General features: G+C 45.8%; 1 protein-coding gene across 3 annotated transcripts; it reads right to left on the bottom strand.

Moving 5' to 3' along the window:
- Positions 1-898: 898 nt before the first annotated feature.
- Positions 899-21,386, bottom strand: RAE1 (ribonucleic acid export 1). 3 transcript variants are annotated; one of them, XM_027623660.2, is made up of 14 exons: positions 21,184-21,386; positions 20,483-20,723; positions 18,456-18,552; positions 17,789-17,893; positions 16,087-16,128; positions 15,464-15,556; positions 10,779-10,865; positions 9,724-9,810; positions 9,537-9,608; positions 8,569-8,676; positions 5,427-5,533; positions 5,270-5,345; positions 4,506-4,700; positions 899-1,366 (listed from the first exon to the last, which is right to left on the bottom strand). In XM_027623660.2, exons 3-14 carry the CDS (start codon positions 18,543-18,545, stop codon positions 1,280-1,282), a joined length of 1,149 nt encoding a protein of 382 aa, XP_027479461.1. In that variant the 5' UTR covers positions 18,546-18,552; positions 20,483-20,723; positions 21,184-21,386; the 3' UTR covers positions 899-1,279. The 3 variants fall into 3 exon arrangements, with proteins under 3 accessions (XP_027479461.1, XP_027479460.1, XP_027479462.1); XM_027623659.2 differs by lacking the exon at positions 20,483-20,723; XM_027623661.2 differs by lacking the exons at positions 16,087-16,128; positions 20,483-20,723.
- Positions 21,387-24,187: the final 2,801 nt, after the last annotated feature.

Raw genomic sequence — 24,187 nt, 5'->3', positions numbered from 1 at the left:
GGTCCTACCTGCCCCCTCTTCCCACACGCACAGGGCTGATTCATGAAAAGTGAGGTGGAAATAATTAACTTGAAAATTCCGGCTTTTTTTTTTAACCAGTACACCTTTCTCTCTCAAAAAATAACATTTTTCATGCAAAAAGACAGCGCTGAAGAGTTAACAGGTCTGATCTTACTTGTGATCTACCAAAGAATTTTTTAAACCATTGAGTGCCAGCAATCTCTTCCAGTAGAAAATTTTATTTTCATTGCTTTTCATGAGTAGGCAAACATAACTTACAATACTGTCAAAGCCAGATTTCCAAACTCAGCAAGTTAGTTTACATACCAGCCCCAAATAGTAAAGCATAAGCAGCATTTGGGATCACAGAGTAAAAACACAACAGACTCAAAAGTCAAATGTTAAGCTGAATTTCATTTCGGATACTTACCAATCAAGAATTTTAAATGATGAGAAACCAAAAAAAAATGAATTACCAGCACCGGGGCACAACTGAAGCGCACCTGTGGCGCGGGGGGCTCGGGTCCTGACCTGAAGGCCACACAAACATCACCCACTTGGGCTTGCGCACAAAGGCTTGCCCCTCAGCGCACGGAACAAGCCCCATTCCGGCCACCGGGACCTCTGCCGGGCAGAGCCAAACACCACTGGGGAGGTTAGAGACAAACAAAGGAACAAGAGAAACACCCATCCAGCCTCTGCCGGCCTGCACTTGAAGCTGCCGCTAGACACTCCACGCGGCAGTCGCAGCTCAGGATCCCCTTTCTCCTAAGGGGCAAGACTGCTGCATGTCCCCAAGGGTGGCTCCAATTACAAATCAAAACCCTGGATGCTGCGCGACAGGATGGCCGCTTCAGAGCTTAGGGGGCAGGCAAGGGGAGAGACACACAAAGGGAGCTTAGTAGGGAATCTTCAAAATATTTTATTACAAAATACAGTACAGTGTTCACAGAATGTTTCCCAACGTTCTCGAATACGTACATGGCTGAATGAAGCACTGCAAAATACCTGGCAGTTGCCCACAGGAATCTAACTTCTAGAATCTATTTCAAACCCCGTGAGTCACAGAAGAAATCTGTTAACAGGCAGTGGAATGGAGAGAAGGACAGTCACCGTGGCCGACGGGGTTCCTGACTGCTGATCAAGGACACTGTTTTCTCCGGGGCTTGGAATCCACATCCAGGGCTGAAAACCTACCAAACACTGGGACCCAAATCCATACAAAGACGAGGCAGAGTGGAGAGGAAACAGCTCTGGACAACCCAGAAGTCTCCGGCCACTACTTCTTATTCCTGGGTTTTAGCTCTTCGGCTGCATTACGCAGGAAAATGTAATTTTTCTTTTGGGGATTATAAAATTCATGTCCCTAAAGGGAGGGGAAAAACACACAACAACAATCTTATCATTAAAAAGCAAAAATTAGCATTTTGTGAGCACTTTGTATATGCCAAGTCCTGTGCTACATACATGAAACATAATGTATCTGGGGGAACAAAACAGGTTTATGGGGGGAAAGAAAAGTCAAATGTTAAACAAATTTGAACTTTGGTTTCAGAGGAAAGGTTAAGGACTTGGTGGAGATTTGTCTTCGGTGTCCCACTTAAAGGAATGATCTTCTACATATTTTTCAGTGCTAAGCCTCTTTAACCCACTACCACCTCAATGCCAAGGTGACCGCCCACAGGAGCAAGGCCTCCAGGGAGGGCAGTGGAGGACTGGCTCAGACCTGAAGTTTCACAGAAGAGGAGACATCTGCTCTATGACTTCCTGGGGCCGGGGGCAAGGGCCAGGATGAGCCGGCCCACAAAGACCCAGAGAGAAGTGCAAGTACGTGTGGTGGTCAGCCAGTCTGCCTGTGGGCAGGCGGAAGGGGAGCCTGGAAATCAGGACCAGGATGGACTATGAAGGACTGTGAAGGGTAGACTGAGGCCGCTGAACATTATCCCCCAGAAAAAGGCACAGCAGCCAGAAGCTGTAAGTGGTTCACAGTGCCAGGACAGCGGAGGGGGTGGTGGGCAAGGCTGAAGTGGGCACCTCGGGTGACCCCAAGACCTGGAACAGGGAGATGGGGAGGGCCTCCGGCTGCACTCTGCCTCCTCTACCGCAGCGATGTGTTTTAGTCTCATCCCTTGACAGACATGGCCAGATGGTTCTAGAAGTTGAGCTTAACGGTGACCAGAAGTTCCCATCATAATATACGAAGTACAGCTTTTCTGGACAGTTGCATTCGGGCAGCAAGCTCAGAACATTAATCCTATGTGATCACGATTTCATTCTGGAGAGAACTGTCCTTAAACTAAGAACAGTGTGAACTTCCCAAAGCAACTCTTTTTACATTAAAAAGAGTGTAATTTAAGTAACTCCTAGTGTAAGTTGACATTAATTGTTCAGATGAATTCATCTTGAGCAGCATTCACAGCAATGAGCTTTCTCACTTCTTTCAGTTCACTTCTAATTTTTCAATGCCTGCAACACACGGCTCCCTGAGCGTGACCCGGGGGAGGGGGGCGCAGAGGTGCAGCCTGAGGCAGCCGCAGGCAGAGTACGTGGACCAGGGGAGCCCCTTTGAAGAGCCCATGGAGAAACCGAGGCCCTGGGCCACAGCCTGCTCCAGCCCCGGCTCTGCAGAACCGGAAAAGGCACCCTTTGCAAAAAACTGCGTGTGGCTGCCACCGGTGGATGGATACACACGTGGCACACTGGTACCACGGACCACCCGGCCACGGAACGCAATGGGCGAGGGATCCACTCAACGCTGGGGGCGAACGCCACGATCCTTACAATGGGTGAAAGAAGCCAGGCCAAAAAGACATAAAATTCTAGAAAACGCAAGCTTGTCTATGACAGAAAGCAGATTGAGGGTCGTGGGTGGGGGGGTGGGTGGGTGGGTGGGTGTGTGTGTGTGTGTCAGTAATACATATAGAAACTTCTGGGGGAAATAAAACTGTTATCTTAAAACAAGGTTATCTGGACTGTGGTGATGGTTTCACGGGTACATACAGATACTGAAAGTGACCACCGTGCATGACTACTGCACCCCCAGGATACCTCAGTAAAGCAGCTTCAAGAAACACAGCACAGCTGCCCGGTCCGCATCAGCACACACCTGGCGAGACAGGGCTCAGGTGTGGAGGCCGGGTGGGCAGGGGGACCACAGGTAAAGCCACCAGAGACTGGGGACTGCCCAGATCTTCTGAGAAAGAGAATCAAAGGTGACACTGAGACCCCCAAGTGAACGGACAGTGACTGACTCCAAGGAGGGACCCAGGAGACGCAGTGAGCCTGGAGGATAGAGGACGCACAGGCAAGAGTTACAGGACTTTCGTCTCCTAAGTGAAGGCACTCCGGGCATGCTGTGCATTCATGCTGCTGGGATGGGGATACTGGAAGAGAAGTGGAGTGCAAGCTCAGGAACCAAGTCAGAGACTGAAGGGTCGGTCACTGGTGTGCGGTGGGAGAACCCCAAGGAGAACCAGTCAGGCTAGAGCTGACGGGGAGGGGCGGCATCCAGGAGGCAGCCAAAGGAATGGAAGCTAGTGGGTGTTAACCCCACTATGCATTGATCAGTTGAGGAAAACAAGGTTTCTCAGCTAGCTTTGGCGTGGCCGAAAGCTTCAGTGTGTGCTTACAGACGGAGGACCAGGAGCCGGGGGGGGCAGGGAGAGAAGGTGCTCGCAGAAGGAGAGAGAACGGAGGGGTGTGAGGGAGTCTGGGGCATGTCTGGGGTGGGAGGCAGGTGGAAGGAAATGGGCCAGGGCAGACAGGCATGCGTGCAGATGAAGGGGAAAGAAACTGAGGAGGGCAAAGCCTTTCTGGGTGAGGCCAGCGACCTCACCAGTCAGGAAGCTGGGCAGCAAGGGCAGAGCAGGGAAAAGTCTGAAAGGCTGCTGTGGAGAGGGGGCTGGGGGGTGGCATGAGAAAAATGAACAAACGATCCAGGACAACCAGCAGCTGAGAAGCAAACACGTGGGCTGGCCGAGAAACATCAGCTGTTAGCTAGCAGCCTGGAGCCCCAATCCCGCGGTCTGCTCCCCTTACCACCATGCTGGGATGCCTCAAAAATGCAGCCACAACCCTGTCAGCCCCTAACTCCCTTCCCCAGATAATAAACAAAGCAGCAATGCCTCCAGTGAAAGCCCCATGCCCTGGCCCTGCTGCCCCTCCAGCCGCCCTCACTGTGTCCCCTCACACTCTGGCAACCACCCCGGGCCTCACTGAAGGACTTACAGCCTCCTAGAGTGACGGCCTCTCTCTACTTCTGACCTCACAATGACCAGACCCTTCCCAGGGGCACGTTCACAGGGAAAGGCTCTACAGGTATGACTTCGGCCGAATCCCCACACCTTTTGAGGGCACTTGTGCTATTTCCCTTTGCAGTGACAGGATGGTGACCTGCCAAGGTCACCAGCAAGACCCGAGCAGAGTCACAACTCAAGCCCAGGCCTTCCGAGTCCAGAGCCTGGCACCGCTCCCTCAGTTTCCACAGCAGGCCTGGGAATGCTCACCTTTGACCAGTCGTAGCTGGAAGCATACGCAAATATGTTTCCATTGTGATTGAAGCAGCAAGCCGATATCGGCTGATCTAACTGTTCTGAAGTTTTTAGTTTCGTTCTGGCATCTTTGTCCCAAAAGCTGAATCTACCATCAGATCCCACAGTGGCAAGAGTGCCATGGACAGGATGGAATGCGATCCCGTTTACCTGCAAGGATTAACAGGCACGATGAGAAGCAGTGGAAAAGGGAGGAGGAATTGGGCTTGTACCAGGATGTGCCTCCGGCTTCACTTGGAAAACAAAAAGCGCAGACTGCCGCTTCACGAGTGCCGGCTGCCCGCCGATCTCAGGAGAAACTAGCCGCGCTTCTGTGATCAACTGCCAGCCCAGAACCTAATCGCATCTCTTGTTACGAACACAAGTCAGCAGAAGTTCACGAGTACGTAGCCAGGGATGCCAAGGAGTGGACCTCAGGAAAGTGCCTTTTTCTTTTTCAGCAATCAGCCATTTCTCAGTTTCAACTAAGCATGTGAGCGGTTGGGCAGCACTCAGAAGGAGGGGGAAGGCCCCAAGAGCCGTCCGCTTGCAATCAGCAGCAGCGGAGAGCAAACATGGTCAATGTGGCACAAAACCAGACAACCAGGACCTATAGTGTAATCCATCAATCTCTGCCCATAAACATGCACAACGAGAGTGAGCCCCATAATGACTCAGCCACCCACCCCCAAGTCTAGTTTCTAGATGCATTCTTAAGGTTAAAGTTTCTAAAAACGTACCGCGTAGATGTCCTGAGGGGCTGAAGTATTGGTTCCGTTCGAGCGGTGACATTTGAAGGTAAAGTTGTCTTTGGCGCTGAAAAGCAAAAGCTCAACTGAATTTTCCTTTCTGAAAAAGTCTCAAGTGAAAATGTGCAAGCAAATGGAGCCCACTTACGGATTTGGGGGGTTGATGTAGTGAATAGCAACCCTCCCCTCGATGCTTCCCAGGGCGAAACCAGTCGGCTTGTTCTGTTTGTCTTTAAAAATAGCCACACATCGATGCTATGGTTTCAAAGAAAATAGTATGTTATCCCAAAGTAAAATACAAGATTTCATAACTAAATGAAGGTAAATAACGTTCACCTCATTTTGGGGTTTCACCAAAACCAGAAACATATTATACAAACATGGTAAATTATTTCTAGTCCTCCACCAAGCGTTATTTTCTACCTCTATTCAGCCATGCAACTTTACGAACTAACTGCGGACCACATGCTTGTGTCTGGGGCTGCTCTTCCTTTAGCCCCGGAAGGGCCTGCTGTCCTTCCAGCGGTGCACACGCCCCCCGAACCCCGCCCGTTCCTATTCTGGCGCTGGCCCCCGATCCACAGCTCACCACTAACCAAGTGGGCACCCTGCAGCAACTCACCCAATGTTTCTGCACCTCTGCTTCCCCAAATGGAGAAGGGAAATAGCATCTGCCCAGAGATCACAGGGGAAACAAAGATCACGTGGGAGAGTGGACGTGACCAGCGCTTTTTTTTTGGTGACCAGCGCTTTCTAAACTGCGACCACACGATGCAGAAGCAACACGCTGCACCTGATCTAACACCGGTTCTGGGGACCCAAAGGAGGGTCTCCTGGACTCTACAGAAGATCCCACAGAAGAGCCCATGACCCAGCCGCCTGGGCAGAGGAGGAGAAGCCAGGGCCTGGGTCCTGACTCCCTCCTTCCCGTCGTGACAACCTGGCCTACTCCAGAGGACCACCCACCCTACCCAAACTGAGGTTCTATCTTCCGTGAGGAGTTCAGAAGACATGGGGGCAGGATCAGAGCCTCTGGATGAAGCCACAGAAAATGAAGGTAAAGAGCAGTTTCTGTTATTATAACACCTGCTAGAGCACACAAATTTCCTAAGTAAAAGGAAAAAGATATGCTAGTTCTATTTCCTTATCATTTGCCTTTTTTTGAACAAGCAGCTCATTACTTTTCTGAGTGGGAAAAAAATTAATGAAAAGAGGCAAAAGCCTGTAAGTTAGCAGGAACCATGACTATGCCTCCCATGCTCGGCACAGAGACCAGCAACTGCACACCTCTGGGGGGCACCATTTATAAGAACACAACCACACAGTGGTCCTATGCAAAGGCTGAGGGCCTGCCTCAGCAAATTAAAGACGAGGGTGTATGGCACAGGTAGCAGGAAATGAAGCCAGTTAGACTAGGTTTTGTCAAGGAATTTGGGATTTATCCAAAAGGAAATGAGGAGTCAGTGCTGCGTTTTTAAGGAGAGGTGTGGCAAAGTCAGATGTGCTATTGTAAGAGCCCCCGACCCATGCATGGAGAGTGGATCAAAGGAGGGACAAGATCTAAGCTCTTACAGTCAAAAAAGGAGACTTGGATTAGATGTGGTAGGAGAGAAGGAGCAAAATGAACAGATTCCAAAACACCTGCAGGGCAGAAGGGAACCTGGAAATCGGTGAGACGGGAGAAACGGAGAGGGAGCAGATCAAGGGTGACTTCCAGATTTCCAGCTTAGACAAGAGCAGGTGGAGGTCCCATCTCGAGATACAGAGCACATGGGGAGGAGGTGACTGAGGGTGGTAGGCAGGAGCAGGTTAAGGTTGTTTATTCACTCAGCAAACATCTGCAGAAACCTTCTATGCATTAGACCTGGCTCTAGGAGCTGAGGACGAGGTGGCAACAAAGAGAAATCTCTGCTCCGTGTGAATTTACATTCTAGTGGACAACATGAAACAGAATACGTAAAACATGTATGCGTAGATCTTTAAGGTATATACGTACACCCCCAGTTTTGGGGAAAACAGCCAGTGAGAAGCCTGAAGAGAGCTAACACCTAAAGATCTTCAGAAAGTGGTCCCAGGTTTGGTGTGAGATACTGGTGGGCTGAAATGCTGGGAGACACGCAAAGGAGCTGTCAGACTGTGGGTGTCCCTTCTAGAGAATCCCAGAGGCAACGTCTGTTAGGGATCTGAGTCCCCAGACCACAAGGTATACTTAACTGACAGCAAGGACAGGAGATGAGGTTCTGCTTCAGTAGAGAAGGGAGTGGGCAAGGGCAGAGGCCTGGGGAGCCCCAACATGCAGCAAGGACCAGCAAGGAAGACGAAGTAGCCACTGGAGAGGCATGGGGTAAAAGGTAGGCATTAGAGAGGCCAGGGGCAGGGTGTTTAAGAACATGTCAGAACATGAACGCTGCTCTATGAGCTAAATGAGGGCCGGTCAGCATCCCCAGAAATTATGGATGAGGAAGCCACTGGTGGCCAAGCTAAAAACAGTTTCGGTGGAGTAATGGGGGCAGAAGCCTCAACGGAGTCAGGTGAGAAATGAGTGGGAGGTAAGGAAACTAAGAAAACTCATGTGAGATGCTTAACTGCAAAGGAAAAGGGGTCCAGGTGGTATCGGAGGATGTGGGGCAAGAGTTTGCTTTCTAGGATGAATGAGACTGGAGCACGTATCCGTGCTAGGGGTGCCAATAGAGGGGGCCAAGTGTCCAGATATCCCTGGAGGATGAGGGGGTCAACCATGGAGCCCCACCACAAAACCAGCCTTCACAGAGCACAGAGCTCACCTAACTGGCAGGAGAAAGGCAGGGAAAGATGCAGGCGCAGGCAGACTTCTAGATTCCCCAGGAAGAAGCTAAGAAGCTCCCCACCACTACATTCTCTGAGCAGGAGCCAAGCTGATCTGCTGAGACAAAGGCTCGAGGAGGGAGAGCCTAGGAGTTAGAAGAGATGAAGAAAATCTAAGAGTCCGTGGCAGGTGGGAGACTGCACGGAAAAGCCTAGTGTTGTGTGGGCCCAATGAAGGCAGAGCTGAGGCTGGGTGCCAGGACCCGACGGAGCCCATCCACGGAGGTACACAACTGTATACAGCAGCGTCCAGCCATCCAGGGGCACCTCTGGAGACAACAGAGAAGTTGGGCTCCTCCAGGGATGGGCAGTATCTACTCACAAAATACATGTGCTTGTACCCTTAAATTCACCCCTTTAAAAATACTTCTGGGTGTCTAAAAGTACAACTGTATTCCACACGTGATACATATGAAGTACACACTTCCTAATCTTACATGACTCACCTGGTGTTTCAGTGGAGATTCTATCCTCCTGAATTCAGAAGGTTGATTCTCTAACTGGTAGACAATCAGTCCTCTCTCTGCAGTTGCCACCACGGCCATAGGGTAGATCTAGGGAACGGAGGGAAGCAGAGACATGATTAAAATGAAGGAATGTGTTTTTTTAAATACCAAAATACTAGATCCATGTTTTTAGACTCACAAAAATAAGTCTGAATTTTTTTTAAGTTTAAAAAAATCCAATGATATCACATTTTTCATGAAAATCTAGGGAAAAAATTACTTGAAAGTAGAACATCCATTCTTAAAAGATTCACTTTTTAAAACTATAAACTATAGGATTTTTTTTTAAATACTGAAGAATAGAGAAGTGAAAATCACCTACACCACCCTTTCAAATGCTAACTGCTAATTAATATCATGCTATGTTTTCCTCTAGGGCTTCTCCGAGCATCATGCATGCTTATGTATATATGTATTTATGTTCCTACATAAGTTATGTCCTTCACTCAAGGCGTGTATTCCAAGAATACTAGCTGTTGCTGTACAATATTCCCTCAAACGAGTTCATTTAACCTCACTGGTCTTGTTGGCTTACAGGCCACATCCAAGCTTTCATTACATTATACAGAACAAAGACCATCTGTGTCTTTTTTTTCTCATGATAAATTCCTAAAAGTGGAATTACTGGCCATTAGAAGACTTATAACCAAATGGACAGAGAAAGTTCTTGTTTCTCTTCCACTCAGTCCCCAAAGATCCAACACCACACCACACAGTTATTGCCCACCTTCCTACAGCCACAACAGATGTTATATACTGATGGCATGTGGCCATTTGAACTATATCCTCTGTGTATTTATTATTCAAGTTACAGGGGTTTTTAGATTACCCTCTAATTGCAATATGTAGTAAGGTAAGAAATTTGTATTCCCCTTAAAAGGATATACATTAAGTTAGAAATTCCTCACCACATCGGCACAGTAACACCTCTCAGGGAGCTGCAACACCATCATAGGATTTGATGATCGTGTATCCCAAAACTAAAAGCAAAAAAAAAAAGCCAGTAAGCGACCATGCAGAGCAATCGTCCAAACAACGTAAGAATTAATGTCACTCCTGGTCAGGCCGTGCAGTCCCCTCACTGGTATAGCATACCTTCAAAGTCTTATCCCAACTCCCGGTCATCACACAGCTGTAGTTTGGTGCTTTGATCCAATGTATGGTTTTCACAGGAGCATCGTGCTTGCAAGAAGACAAAATCAAAACAGATCAAGATAAACGTTAACTATGTGTAAGCAGCTTCAGTTCCGGAAACTCAAAAGAGAAGGCACAAATTTAAATACTGAGGTCATACCAAACAAACACCAAAGGATATCCAAGCCCTTCCCAATGACCGTGACATTTAATTTAATCTAAGAACATCTATCTACTTTCCATCCTGACAAACATTAATTTTATTTTACCCATAATGAGAGTCAAAGTAAGCCTCTCCCTAGGGAGATATTCAGAAATAACTAGTAGGGAACTCTACAGTTTCATTTTATTGACTAAGGTGATGTGAATGAAGAGATCAAAGAGATGCTTCTGGCACACAGTCACACATACTGTGAGCTCAGAGTAGGTAATGCTTTTCTGAAAATGGTTTTGGGTCAAAGGGCTCCCTTCCCAACCAGGTCAGACCTTTTGGTTCTCACGTCTTTGAGCTTCATTACTTCTGCCCTTCATGCCTGCTGTTCCTAGTAAAAGCTCCAGGAGCACATGCAAATTCTCCTCTTACTCACTGCTGTGTCTCTACCCCTACCAGCAGTGCCTGGCACAGAGCAGGCATTCAGTAAATACTCGTCAAATGAACCAGTGTCCAAATGCAGTTGGTAAAAGGCAAGCCACACATGGCTGTCAGAATGTCAAACACATGAATGCTGAGGCCCACTTGTAACATCTGCCTTTTATAGGCTCTAATATCACTAATTCCTTAGGACACCATCCTTACCTACACACATACAGAAGACCCATGACAGACCATCTGTGAAACACCAGTAGGAATAAGAATGGTTATTACCCTGGTGTTACTCTAATACTAAAGAGGTTTCTGGAATGCGTAAGTCTAACTGATCTGGTAGGTCAACTGCATTTTTTCTATACTAGAGAATTAGAATTTAAAAGTCATCACAACCCCAGGCACCAGCCTTTCTGTACGCAGCGTTTATTACCTGTGCAATCTGTATTGCTTGATTACTGTTGAGGTCCCACATTTTGGCAGTTTTATCACATGATGCTGTAAATACTTTGCTCCCATCCTAAAAGAAAATCAAGAAAATCTGTCATTCTAAAAAAAGATATATATAATTTTTATCTGTATGTTAGGTTGATCATATTGAGGCAGGTTTTGTTTTGCAATTTTTATTTTTCTAATTATTGGGGAGCCAGTGTATTATAAACTCACTGTCATATACGAAACACATTTTTTGCTGTTTCTTTATTACTGATTTATTTTCCTAAGAGATACCAAATAAACAGGATAAAAATTCAAACGTGAAGTTATACAGGGAAAATGAAGTCTCCCGCCCCTGACTCTCTCCTTTCTCATGGGCCACTACTACCTTCCACAAGTAGTTTTTGCAAATCCTGCATCCATATGTAGTAGGGGCCACTTACACGTATCCTTCTTCTTCTGGTTAATTTCAAGCCTTTTTTTTTTTTTAAAGATTTTATTTATTTATTTGAGAGAGAGAGAGAATGAGAGATAGAAAGCACGAGAGGGAAGAGGGTCAGAGGGAGAAGCAGACTCCCCGCTGAGCAGGGAGCCCGATGCGGGACTCGATCCCGGGACTCCAGGATCATGACCCGAGTCGAAGGCAGTCGCTCAACCAACCGAGCCACCCAGGCGCCCTCAAGCCTTTTTTTTTTTTTAAAGATTTTTATTTATCTGACAGAGCACGAGCGAGCTTACACAAGCAAGAAGAGCAGCAGGCAGAGGGAGGGATGAGGGAGAAGCAGGCTCTCCACAGAGGAGACCAACTCGAGGCTCGACCCCAGGACCCCAGGACCCCAGGACCGTGACCCAAGCCAAAGGCAGACACTTAACCAACTGAGCCACATAGGTGCCCCAATTTCAAGTCTTTTTTGATCAATTTCAAGCCTTCACAAAAGTTGCAAGAATAAAACAATGAACACCCATAAACCGTTCACCCAGAAGCACCAATGGTAAACATTTTGCCACATTTAGTGCATCGTTCTCTTTATGTACGCACACATGCATCTATTATCATTATACATTTGTTCAGCTATGTATCCGACAGCATTCTGAAGTGCACACCATAAAACTACACTAATTTTCAATAATCATTGGTCCTATGAAAACTACAGAACAGCTTAACAAATTAGCAATCATTGTGTAGTAGTTTTAAAAATATTCAAATATAGAACTCAAATTGTCATATATAAAAAAACAATAATTTTTAGGAAGAGAAAAAACTAAATGGAAAGTCTAGACCAGTGGTTAGCAAATTTCTTCTTAAAGGGCCATTTATTTAGTGAATAAACTCCTTAACTGTCATAATAGCTTGAAAGCAGCCATACACGTTATGTAAATGAATGTGGCTGTGTGCCAATAAAACTTTATTTACAAAAATAGGCAATGGGCCATTTCTGGCCCATGGGCCATAGTCTGCTGACCAACGACCTAGATTATCTCATTTCTGGTTCCAAAGCTCAAAGATTCACTGCCATCCTTCCTTAGCAAAAATTTCTTCCCATATAAAGTCACCAGTTCTCCAACTGAAAGAAAAGATAAAACCTGCTTCTCTATCAGCGAAGTTATAAGGGTAACTCCATAAATCTTTAGAAACATACCCACATATGTCATGGGCTACCCTGAGACTGAGCGACACACTGGCCTCTCAACCTCATTATAAAATGCCCATCCTACAGCTGTAATCAGCATCACGGAGCAGCAGGTCAGATCCCACTGGGCATACAGATACGGAGGCTAACCTAGCAAAAAGCCAGGGCAGAGAAACAGTATTTGCAAGTGCTCTCCAGCCAGCTGCTCCCCGCCCTGCTATGGCTACACAGCGAACCATGTGTTCCTACAGCACTGAAGAATCATCGTCACCAAGTTTGGGTTTTATGCCTCCAAGGCAACTCTGGTGCTTTTGTGCTTCTGTGGTGGTGTATGTGTACCTTCCTCTCCCAAACGCTCTTCCCACCTTCCACACTAGCCCGTTCCCCTTCCTGTAAGCCTCCGAGGGAGGCCATCAAGCACATGGGTTCTGGAGCCAGGAAGGTCTGGGTCTGGGCCTCGACTCAGCCATTCACTATGTTGCCTCAGACAAGTCTGTCAACTAACCCCGTGCTAGCCACTTTATGTAGATGCAGTTTAGCTGCCACAAAGTTCTACCATCTGCAATTCTGTCTGTCCTGACAGACCGGGAGTTCCATGAATATGGTATTTGCCCATCTTGCCTACTTCCCTTTCCACTATATCCCCAGGGCTTTAGCATACTAGAGGAGCCTGATAATTATTTGCTTAATTAAATATCATCTGTTGTAATTATTATTACCTTCATGTTACAAATGAGGAAACAAACACAGACAGATTAAGTAACCTGCCAAAGTCAAAATGCTGAAGAGTTAGAGCCCAAATTTGAACTAGAGCTGGATGATACAATGCTCAAAAAGCTACAGGCACAGGGTTCATTTCTCTTTCAAGATTCAGTTCAACTTGTCTCCTCAGTGAGGACTTCACGGCACCCCTCCCAAAATTTATAGCTTTCTATGTTCCCTACAAGCCAGCACCAGGACACCGTGACCCTCTCAGAGCTCGGCTCACTGTATTAGAACTCTTCATTACCGTGTTTGAGTCTTCCATTAGATGACACACAACTTGGAGAAAGGAAATAAGCTGTCTTTGTTTTTTGTAAATGCCAACAGCCACTCAGTAACATGTGGGCAACAGAATTCCTGTATCAGTTAATTCTACTTCTTATCCTACTTTATAAGAAACTTTACATTCTGATCTGTTACCCATTTGTAAAAAAAAAGACAGGCAAAATAAATTAGAAAGATTTTCAACTTACTCAAGTTGCTGCTTTTCCACATGTAAACTAAAAATAAGTTGTATCTGCAATTACTTTTCAAATTATTTTCACAAGTCTATTATTATCTCATAATAATCCAAATCACATATGTCAAGAAAACATTGTTCAGATGACAAAAATGCTCAGAGAAGCCTATCATAGCTAATGATGAAAACGGGATCAATTCTGTCTCCTAAACCATCTCACAATATTTATAAATTTCTTAGCTATAAAACCAAGTAAGATCACATAAATGAATGGTGTAATTTGAAAATGACAACATAAAATAAAAGTCGTTTGGCAATTTCTCACAAAGTTAAACATATACTTAACATACAACACAGCAATCCCACTACTAGATATTAACCCCAGAGAAATGAAAACTTTTGTTCACAGAAAACCCAGCACACAATTGTTTACAGCGGCATTATTTGTAATGACCACAATGGGAAACAATCCAAATGTGCTCCTACTGAACAAACGGTGACACACCCACACAACGGGACACCGCTCAGCAGGAAGGACAACTACTGACTGACGTAACGACCTGCATGGGTCTCAGGTGCATTCTGCTGAGTGAAAGCAGCCAGACTCCAAGATGACACGGTACAGGACTATTCACGTGGCATTCTGGGACGGGCACAACCACAGGGACAGAAAACACATTGGTGGTTTCCAGCAGTGAGAAACTGAGGAACATGTGACTGAGGGGCAGGAGGGAACCTGGGGCTGTACTGTTCTGTACCCTGACCACAACTCCACGCATTTCTCTAAACTGACAAAATTATACACTAAAAAGTTTCAATTTTATTGTCTACAATTCATCACTAATGAATCTGACTAAAAATTACATAGAAGGCCTGAGAGGGGCCTGGAGGCTTAGCTTCCTCAGCATGGAGGTACATCTGTCTGCACCTGTCACTCGGGCCCCCGTTTTCTTGCCTCTGCTGGGCTCAGCTGCTGGGCAGCAGTGGCAGAAGGGAGAGAAAGGCTGAGCTGTCCACTTGCACTGGCTCCTCCTTTACAAAGGGGATGGGCCCCTTTACAGCTGCAGCTCTTGCTGTGGTTCACCAGTTACCTTCCCTTCCAGTGCACCTTTGGGAAGGGTCCCTTCGATACATCCTTCCCTATCAAAAGCTCACAGCCAAATAAACTTGAACATATTTGTTTATACTACTGATGCTCAGGATCTGGGAGGGAAAAGAATTCCAAAAACCCCGAAAACTTCAAATACCTATTAATAGAAAAGGATTCTTTTTTTCTCTAGGATTTATCTTCTGGGTTACTAAATTTCTAATTTTAAAATGACATAAAAATTCATGGCATAAAGGCAAGAAGGGCTTCCAGAAATAATTCAACTGTTTGCTTAAGGTAACATGTCAATAGGGTGCCTGGGTCGCTCAGTCGTTAAGCGTCTGCCTTCAGCTCAGGTCATGATCCCAAGGTCCTGGGATCGAGTCCCACATCAGGCTCCCTGCTCGGCGGGAAGCCTGCTTCTCCCTCTCCCACTCTCCCTGCTTATGTTCCCTCTCTCGCTGTCTCTCTCTCTCTCTGTTAAAAAATAAATTAAAAAAAAAGGTAACATGTCAACAAAATGAACTTTTTATGCAAGAAAAACTCAAACTGAAGCTAACATTAAATGACTACATTAGGAAGGTCAATAAATTATTGTACTGATGCTCACTTAGAATTCCAACAATGTGTATACATACATGCTATTTGTGGCTCACGTTATATAAAAGTAGAAATTATATAAATACTCTAGGTAACACATGATTTTATGTTGTAGGAAACATGAAAAATGGAATGAAACTTACATCACTCCAGCAGACATCTAACACAGGCCCCGTGTGCATCTGCTGGGCTTTTGGAATAGTCTGTCCACTATCTTGAACTTCCCAGCAGCGAACCTACGGTAATATGACAAATTAAGGCAAACATAGCAACTTCTGATGTTTTACATGCATTTAATACCCAATAACTAATGGGATGCAACTTAAATATACACAAACTTCTCATATAAACCTAATTATCTAACTTTAAGAAAAAAGCAATTGAGGGCCGCCTGGGTGGCGCAGCCGGTCAGGCGTCCGACTCATGGTTTCGGCTCAGGTCATGATCTCAGGGTTGTGGGATGGAGCCCTGTGTTGGGCTCCGTGCTCATCTCAGAGTCTGCTTGAGATCTCTCCCTCTGCCCCTCCTGCTTGTGCTCCCTCTCTAAATAAACAAACAAACCTTAAAAAAAAAAAAAAGCAACTGAAAAGTCTATTCAAGTAGCTATTTCCCTATTCCTATTTCCAAGCCATCAAAATATACAAATTCTTTTGCTTACACCTAAAACTGCGGATAAATTTCTCATCACATCTGAGATACATTTGTCTTCTAAAGTACAATGTTATCCATCACCATCCAGACAACCAAGACCACAGGGGAAACTTACCTTTCTTCTCTGAATATTCTGGTTTTTTACATCATTTTCCCCCTGATTACAAATGTAATGCATTTTACTTGAGAGATTTTGTAAATATGACAAGAAAATAAAAAATCCCCTTACTCCCACCACACTATAGTTAATAGTTCGTTGTGCTTTCAGTGTTTCTATGCACACATATTTTCTTCAAAAAGCTAGATTATAGAGTACCTTCACTCTTTTAACTGAAGCTTTTCTCCCTTGCATTATTAACTGCCATTAAGCATTCTTCTAACATTTTTCAGCAGTGAATCATGTGAAGTCTTTCCAGAAACTACATGTAGAAACCAAACCTGCTCAACCATGACTACCTTCCTCCTCCTCCTGTTCTCTCCCCAACCCCCTGCTACCCCCCACTGTTGCATAAAAATCTTTTCCAAAACTTTTAAATGGTTTTCCAGCACACAAACATACCATAAAATACATTGTTATTACAATTTTCAAAACTTCCACTAGCATGAAGACTTTTTAAAATGAGACTGGGACAGCTGGGTGGCTCAGTCCGTAAAGCATCTACCTTCGGCTCAGGTCATGATCCCCTTCGGATCAAGTCCTGCACCGAGCTCCTCGCTCAGCAGAGCAGGGACCCTGCTTCTCCCTCTGCCTGCCCCTCCCCCTGCTTGTGCGCTCTGAGAAATAGTGTCTTTTAAATAAAATAAAAATACAATACAATACAATGAGGCAGTATCAGGTAATGGCTAGGAGTACAGATCTGGGGTCACGCTGCTGCAGCAGCATCCCGGCTGCTGCTTCCTTAGATGCGGGACGTGGGCCAGTTATTCTACATCTCTAACTTTCATAACCTGCGTCAGAAGATGGAGAGGACAGTAGGATAACTGCGTTAGCTGTTAAGGGATTAATTCAGTTATGCACGTAAAGTACATTACTGGAGATCTTCCCCAAGCCCCAGAAGGGAACCACTGAGATGCAGGAGTATAAACTTAAGGATTTCTGATAAATACTGCCAATTAGCCTTCAGAAGAGCTGTATCAATTTATATACCCACCAGCGGTACATGAAAGGTCTCAAGCTTTTTTTTTTTTTTTGCTGGGATCAAGTGTTATTTTTTTAAACTTCTCCTTTTGTTAACTTGACAGAGTCTCCATCACAGAAGTTTGAATTTATCTGCTTATGAGTGTGGCTGAATGGTTCAAGTTCACACTAACGGGCCACCTGCACTCCTTGTGCAAAGTGCCTCTTCACATCCTTTGCTTATTTTTCTACCAGAGTTTTTATCTTTCCTTTTGTGCACTATGATTTCTTGTCTTTCTTTTTGTACACAACAGATTATATATAATGTCTATGCGGGATGTGTGCTATATTTGAAGTTGAAAAAAGTTTAACATTTGCCTTAAGACATTTTCAGGATACCTATAAGTTTATGTACACTACCATGGGTAAGTCATTCTCAATGATACTACAATTGATTTGGGAATCCATGTCAAGTTACTGAACTAGAGTAGGAATTTTTGAGTGGTATGATCACGCTTTTTTAACAAAAAACAGTGTAACAAGTGATGTCTGCCCTACTCAGAAGGGTCACACCTACTGATTTCTTTAAAAAGGTCATCTCTGCTTCATTTACTTGGGGAAGAATGAAGCCAAATGGAAAGCTAACCTCGCCCATACAAAGAGATAAGACTTCTAGAACATGCACAAAAGGAGCACTTACGTCGTTAGCCCACGATCCTGCAATAAGAAAGTTGCCGGGCAAGGTTGGTGGGCTAAAAGATAGACAACCAATGCTGTCATCAGGAGAGGATGTTACTTCAATATCCTGGGGGGCGAGGGGGAAAGTCAATGTTACAGCATACGAATCATCAATTTCTTTCAAAATTGTTTTCTTTCTCACTGAACACTCATAGTGGACTTTCCTTGTGCTAAGAACTAAATGAACCGGACCTCTCTTTGATCCAAAAAAGGAGTTATAAAGGAGCTAGTGGAAGAGCTAGCACTGCTGGGACCTGAAGCAGCACTCTCAATGAAATGCCCAGGATGATGTTTTCCACGTGATAGCCCACCAGTTCACTCTGGCCCCAAATTACTCGATCAGAGCCACTGCCTGCCCCCACCCCGTGGAAATTCTAATTCAACAGTTGTGGGCTGGGCCCTGGGAATCCACAATTTTAACAAGCACCTCGGTGACTTAAGTGAAGAAAGTCAGGGGGCACAGGACACTAGCACAGGGGACACCATTTCTGTGCTCCAAGTTTGAGAAAGTGGGCTAGACAAAAGTTTCAGAGCCTTTGCCCCAAAGGAGGCTCCCAAGCTATGTGGGTCTCACTGTGGGAACCCTGGACTGTAATTTCCTCAACCTCCCGTGAAGCTTCATGCGGTACCTTCATGGGGTTGTGGTTATCTGTGCTTGTACTGCCAAACATGCTGGTCCCGCTAGTTCCAAAACCCGAGGTGGTTCCAAACAGACTCATTCTGGCCCTAAAAAATAATGGAAAACGTTAAGGACAGGTCCTGTCTTCAGTAATCAATATCCCTGAGAGCTAATATAAAGCTAATTAAGTCACAGAAGGGAAAAATGACTTGATGCTAGGTTTCTCTTTAGAAATCTAAATACGGATAATCAGGGCGCCCGGGTGGCTCAGTCAGTCAAGAGCGTCTGCCTTCAGCTCAGGTCATGATCCCAGGGTCCTGGAATTGAATTCTGAATCGGGCTCTCTGCTCAGCGGGGAGCCTGCTTCTCTCTCTGCCTGCAGCTCTGCCTACTTATGCTCTCCCTCTTACTATCTCTGTCAAATAAGTAAATAAAATTTTTTTTCTTTTTAAGATTTTATTTATTCATTTGAGACACAGAGATACATAGAGATAGAGAGAGAGAGAGAGAGAGAGAGAGCGAGCGCATGAGCAGGGGGAGAGGCAGAGAGAGAGGGAGAAGGAGGCTCCAGGCTGAGCAGAGAGCCCTACGTGGGGCTCAATCCCAGGACCCTGGGATCATGACCTGAGCCAAAGGCAGACGTTTAACCATCTGAGCTACCCAGGCGCCCCATAAAGTCTTAAAAAAAAAAATGTATTAAGTGCTTTTTAAATATGAAATCTTTTAGAACAGTTTTTGATTTATAGAAAATTGTAAAGACAGAGTTCCTATACCCCCTACATCCAGTTTCCTTATTTCCTTCTTCTATTTGTCACCATTAGTAAACCAGTACATTAACAGCAAAGTACTTTTCAGTCACTAGCTAGAAAATAAATTCACCCCTTTCTTACATAATTTGAGACACTGAGCTTTGCACCAGGAATACAACAGTAAACCAGCAGAAGGCCCCACTCTTCCAGGTCACCACTCAGTGAGAATCTACTTTCCTCTTACTAATTTCTACACTCTGGCTTAGGTGCGTATCTCTCCATGAAGTTCCTAAGAAAAGCAATTAGTCCTGGCAAAGATTCAGCAATTTCTCTGTAGAACGAGTTTTAAAAAAAGTAATCCACTTGGTGTAACTGAGTATCAAAAGGTCTAGTATTAGGTTCTGAACAACACAGAACGGGGAAATTACTAGAGATTTTGGAAGGGCATTTGGGATCCCCAACTTCATGAAGAAAATGAGTGGGATATCTGGTCAAAGCAACAGCTCTGAGCACGTTAATATCTCAGAAGCAACTTTGTGAGAGGAAGTGGTGTGTGCCAACTACCTGTGCCTCAAATCTTAGAAGTGCACTTGAAACACCAGTTAACTGCATGAGCGAACAGAGGAATAACAAAGCTTCTGCAATCACTAGCTACGGGGCTTTACGCAGGTTATTTAGCCTTGATTGTCTCATCCACAAAAAGAAATTCACTAACATCCAGTTCACGGAATCATGAAAACCAAGTGAGGTCGCATGCCCGGTGCCTGAAAATTCTTTCTTCTGTTCCTTCCCTCTCTTCGGCTATCAAGTTGGGAGAGAACATTTCTGGCATTTGGGATGAACTTAGGGAAGGAGCAAGGGTCATTCAAGTATTAGCCTCTGTGAAGCACACGTTATACAGGGCATGGGGAACCGTCAAGAAGCTCAGAGGACAGGTGTACTCTTCCAAATAATCTCCGTGCCTCTTCGGCTCTGGGGGCATCCTTTCCACCTGTGAACACAGCAAGCTCAGCCCTGCCCTGCAGCATTTCTACTATCTGTTCCTTCAGCCTGAGATGATCCGCCCTCTCCCAAGCCTCCAGCTGTCTTGGTCTGAATCTTCAGATCCCAATTCCCCAAAGCTGTCTCCTGAGAATGTTGGGGGATGGGGGTGGTGACGGAAATGTTCTCAAACTGCACTGGGGGTGATGTGTGCACAACTGTATTCAACTTCCCAAACTCATCAAAAGGCCCACTTTAAATGGGTGATAGCAGGTAAGCTGTACTTCAATAAAGCTGTTAGACCTACCTTTTCCAAAAAGGTCACCTCCTCAGAGGCTCCACTGCCGTCCTGATTTAACATATGCAACCTCGGATAACACCACCCTGTTTTCTTCGTAGCACCTGTCACGATCTAGTATTGTGTGCCATCAACCTCTTCCCCAGGAAAATGTCAGCTCCAAGAACAGAGGGCGGTCTGGACTCTAAGAAACACCCGGCGCTCGGCAGGGAGCCAGGGCCAAGGCGGCTGCTATTTAACAGACACTTGCCTGGGGGGGGCAACGCGTTTGTGTGTTTACAGTAAATACTTGGCAGAGGAGGACAGAAACAAAGGAACAGACAAGTTTCAGAGACGAGTGCAACGAAGAAAGGTTAACGCGGGAGAGACCGAAAGGAACGGATGCCCTTCTGTAGAAGAAGGGTCAGGGAAGGCTCCTCCGAGGAGGTGGGAGCATGTGTCTGATAAGCCAAACTGTTAACAGAGAAGGGCGGAGACGACAGACGCTGCCATCAACTCTGTGACCCTTCCCGGTGCCTCAGTTTCTCCAAAAGAAGGACGAGGGGGTTAGACCCGGGGAGACCCCAGAGTCCCTCCCAGGGGCCAGTAACGAAGCTCGCTAACTGGCCGGCTCGCGCCCAGGGGCATCGCTGCCTGGCGCACTCCGCCGGGGGGCCGGGCATCGGAGGCGTCATGGCGGCGGGCAGCGAGGGAGGCGGCACGGGGCCTACCTGAGAGTCACGCCGCGACAGGGAGCCGGTGGCGGGCAGCGGGAAGGACTTGGGAGCCTGCGAACCCGCTCGGGCGCGGAGGTGGCAAAGGCGAGCCGCGGCGCCCAGAAACCCCAAGGGCCGAAATACCCTCACGCCGGTGGAGGAAACGGCCCAAATTACCGTGGACCCACCGCGCAGGCGCCTCGGAGCCACTTCCTGTGTCGCCAGGAAGGCAGGGAAGGAAGAAAAAGGCTCCCCCCTCCCCAGGAGACGAAGGCACATGCGCAGAAGCACCATTGACGCCAAGAAGGAGTCCCCGTGCCAGCAATTTGCGGATTGGTCGAAAGTTGGGGTGGCCGCCTGCATGTTGCCAAGCGACCGTTTTGATAAATTCGCAGCCCAGCTGATGGAGGGTCGTTAGTATTTTCTCTTGAGAATTAAAAGTCTAGCATATTTCTGATTCCCGCCAACCCAAGTCCAAAGCCATTCTCGGAGAAGCCGATGGAACGATGCCTCCTCGGTCGGCGGTGAGGTCCGCCAGCCTGGGTCCCGGCCCTTGACCTCGTGTTTGCCGATTGGGGCGTCGTAAGCCATCCCGGGTTTCCCGCCATAAAATTGGCACAGTGATGCCCGACTTCGAGGGGAGTCCTTAGGTTCAAGTGAAGCCACATACGTGAAAGACTTTTTGCTAAGTGTAAGGTTCCATAAGAATGCGAAGGGGCTGTTATGACACGCGCGCGCGCGTGCCAACTCCAAATATTTCAGCTGGTGGCTGAATTTCTGAAGGAAAAAAAAAGGCAGGGATCTGCTGAGGTTGTGGGACAGACGCTGAATCTTCTCCTTTGCTAGTCAGTGTGGTCTGCGAACCCGGAGTCTTGATACCTGCAGGGAGCTTTCAGACCCACAGGACCTTGTTATAAAACGCAGATTCAGGAGGTCCAGGGGGGCCTGAGAACCCACATTTCTAGCAGATTCCCAGCTGAGCTTGCCGCGCCACGCACGGCAGCAGCTGAGCACCAAGAATCTAGATGAGGAATTTGGGATCATTTGGGGGAACTTTTGTAAAGCCCTGCTGCCTGGGCCTCACAGAGATTTCTGATTTAGTTAGTCTGCGGTGGGACAGAGGGAATTAATCTTTTTTCATAAGCTCCCCCAAGTGATTCTAAGATGCAGGCAAGCTTGAGAACCTCTAGATCATGATAATAATAATAGCTCTCTTGAGCACTAGATGGTCCAACTCCTGTAATTTCCAGAGCAGCCCTATGAGGTAGGTACTGTAATCTCCATTTTATAGAAAGGAAAGCGCGACGGAGAGAGAGAGAACATACTTGTCAGACATCACACAGCTGTTAAACGGCAGAGCCAGAGAGGTCTGTTGGGTACCTAACTCCACCAGCATCATCTTGGAATCCTCTCTTGACAAGTACTCCTTCCTCAATGACGCCTTTCCTCATTCTTTCCTAGATGGATCATCTCATACCATCTCTTCTTTAACCTCTCAGAGCCCCTCAGTGCTTATCATATTCTGTCTCATAAAACAGTGCAAATATTTGCCTTGTCTAGCTTCCTAGATTTTAAACGTTATGCCGTACTCCCGTGCATGATGGTAGAGGGGATATCTATTGTCAGTTGCCATGTTAAATAGTCATCTATTTTATAGTAATCCTTTTTAGAAATAACTCTTGAGAATTAGAATTCTAGATGGTTCCCAAATAGCTACTAATGTTAGGTTTTCATCTGCATCAAAGATAGGTAGCAGAGCCAAAACACAGTGCATTTTGCTCTCCCATTTCCTTTTCCCAAATAAATGAAAATTATTTTAAGGAAGTTTCCATCATAAACTGGAAATGAATGTAATTATCTAAACTGAATGTATCTGCAATCCCCTTTCAAATTTCTTTTCAAAAAATTTTTATTTTCAAATTTTAATGACTACTGTTGATTTTTCATTCTTTCCATTTTGCAGCACTGAGCACAGTGTCTTACACATATATGCTGCTAAATCAGTATTTGTTGAATTATATTTTCCATGCCTGAGGAATATTCCAGAAACCTCTATTATGATACAGATTCTCATATAGTACTGGTTATTCAGCATACTTTAAAAGAATCTTTCTGTCATCTAGGGACAAATAACTGATGAGCTCCTTTTGCATATACCATCAGGGGAAGAAGAGCAGCAGAATGCGCACCCAAATGTAACAGCAGCTAACACCCCTTGACTTTTTCTGAACAGAGTTACTCAAACACTTTACATGAATTATCTCATTTAATCCTCACAATGACTCTATGGGGGCATTATTATTGTTGTTATTTCCATCTTACAGTTGACAAAATCAAGGCCAGGTTGTAACCTGTCCCAGTCACAGAGGCAGTGAGTAGAAGGGGAACTGGGATGCAAGCCGCCTGGCCCCACAATCTGACTCCACACCTCCCCAGATGGCAGACTGCAGCAAGTCACCTCACTTCTTCCCTCTAGAAACAAGAAGGGGACTCAAAATGATCTGTATGCGTGGGTAGAATTATTGAGCCATAAAGTACAGGAAAAAATTCTCAAAAAAATAATTAAAATTAAATTTCAGTTATGGCTATCATTCACATTGGCGAACACTTCTGCAATTTTTACCCAAGGCAATATTTACATTCCATTTCTAGGTGAATACAAACTAAATATGCTTGTAAGCTTAGTATCAATTCCTTTTCACTTAAAGTGATTTTTAATTTTGAAACTTTAATTAAAAAATTCTTTTTTTTAAAAAGACTTTATTTGAGAGGAAGAGAGAGCATGAGCTGGGGGAGGGACAGAGGCAGAGGGCAGGATCCCCACTGGGCAGGGAGCCCAATGTGGGACTCGATCCCAGGACGCCGGGCCCATGACCTGAGCCGAAGGCAGACACTTAACCGACTGAGCCACCCAGGCGCCCTAATTAAAAAGCTCTAATATGTTAAGTTTTTATAAAGAGCATGGTTGCCAAGAAGCAAACACGAAGTGTAGCTTTACAAGGACTTGGAGGCATCCAAA

Source organism: Zalophus californianus, chromosome 8 (genome assembly GCF_009762305.2).
Source record: "Zalophus californianus isolate mZalCal1 chromosome 8, mZalCal1.pri.v2, whole genome shotgun sequence".
Lineage (NCBI taxonomy): Eukaryota > Metazoa > Chordata > Mammalia > Carnivora > Otariidae > Zalophus > Zalophus californianus.
This window is presented reverse-complemented; position numbering and strand designations above follow the sequence as displayed.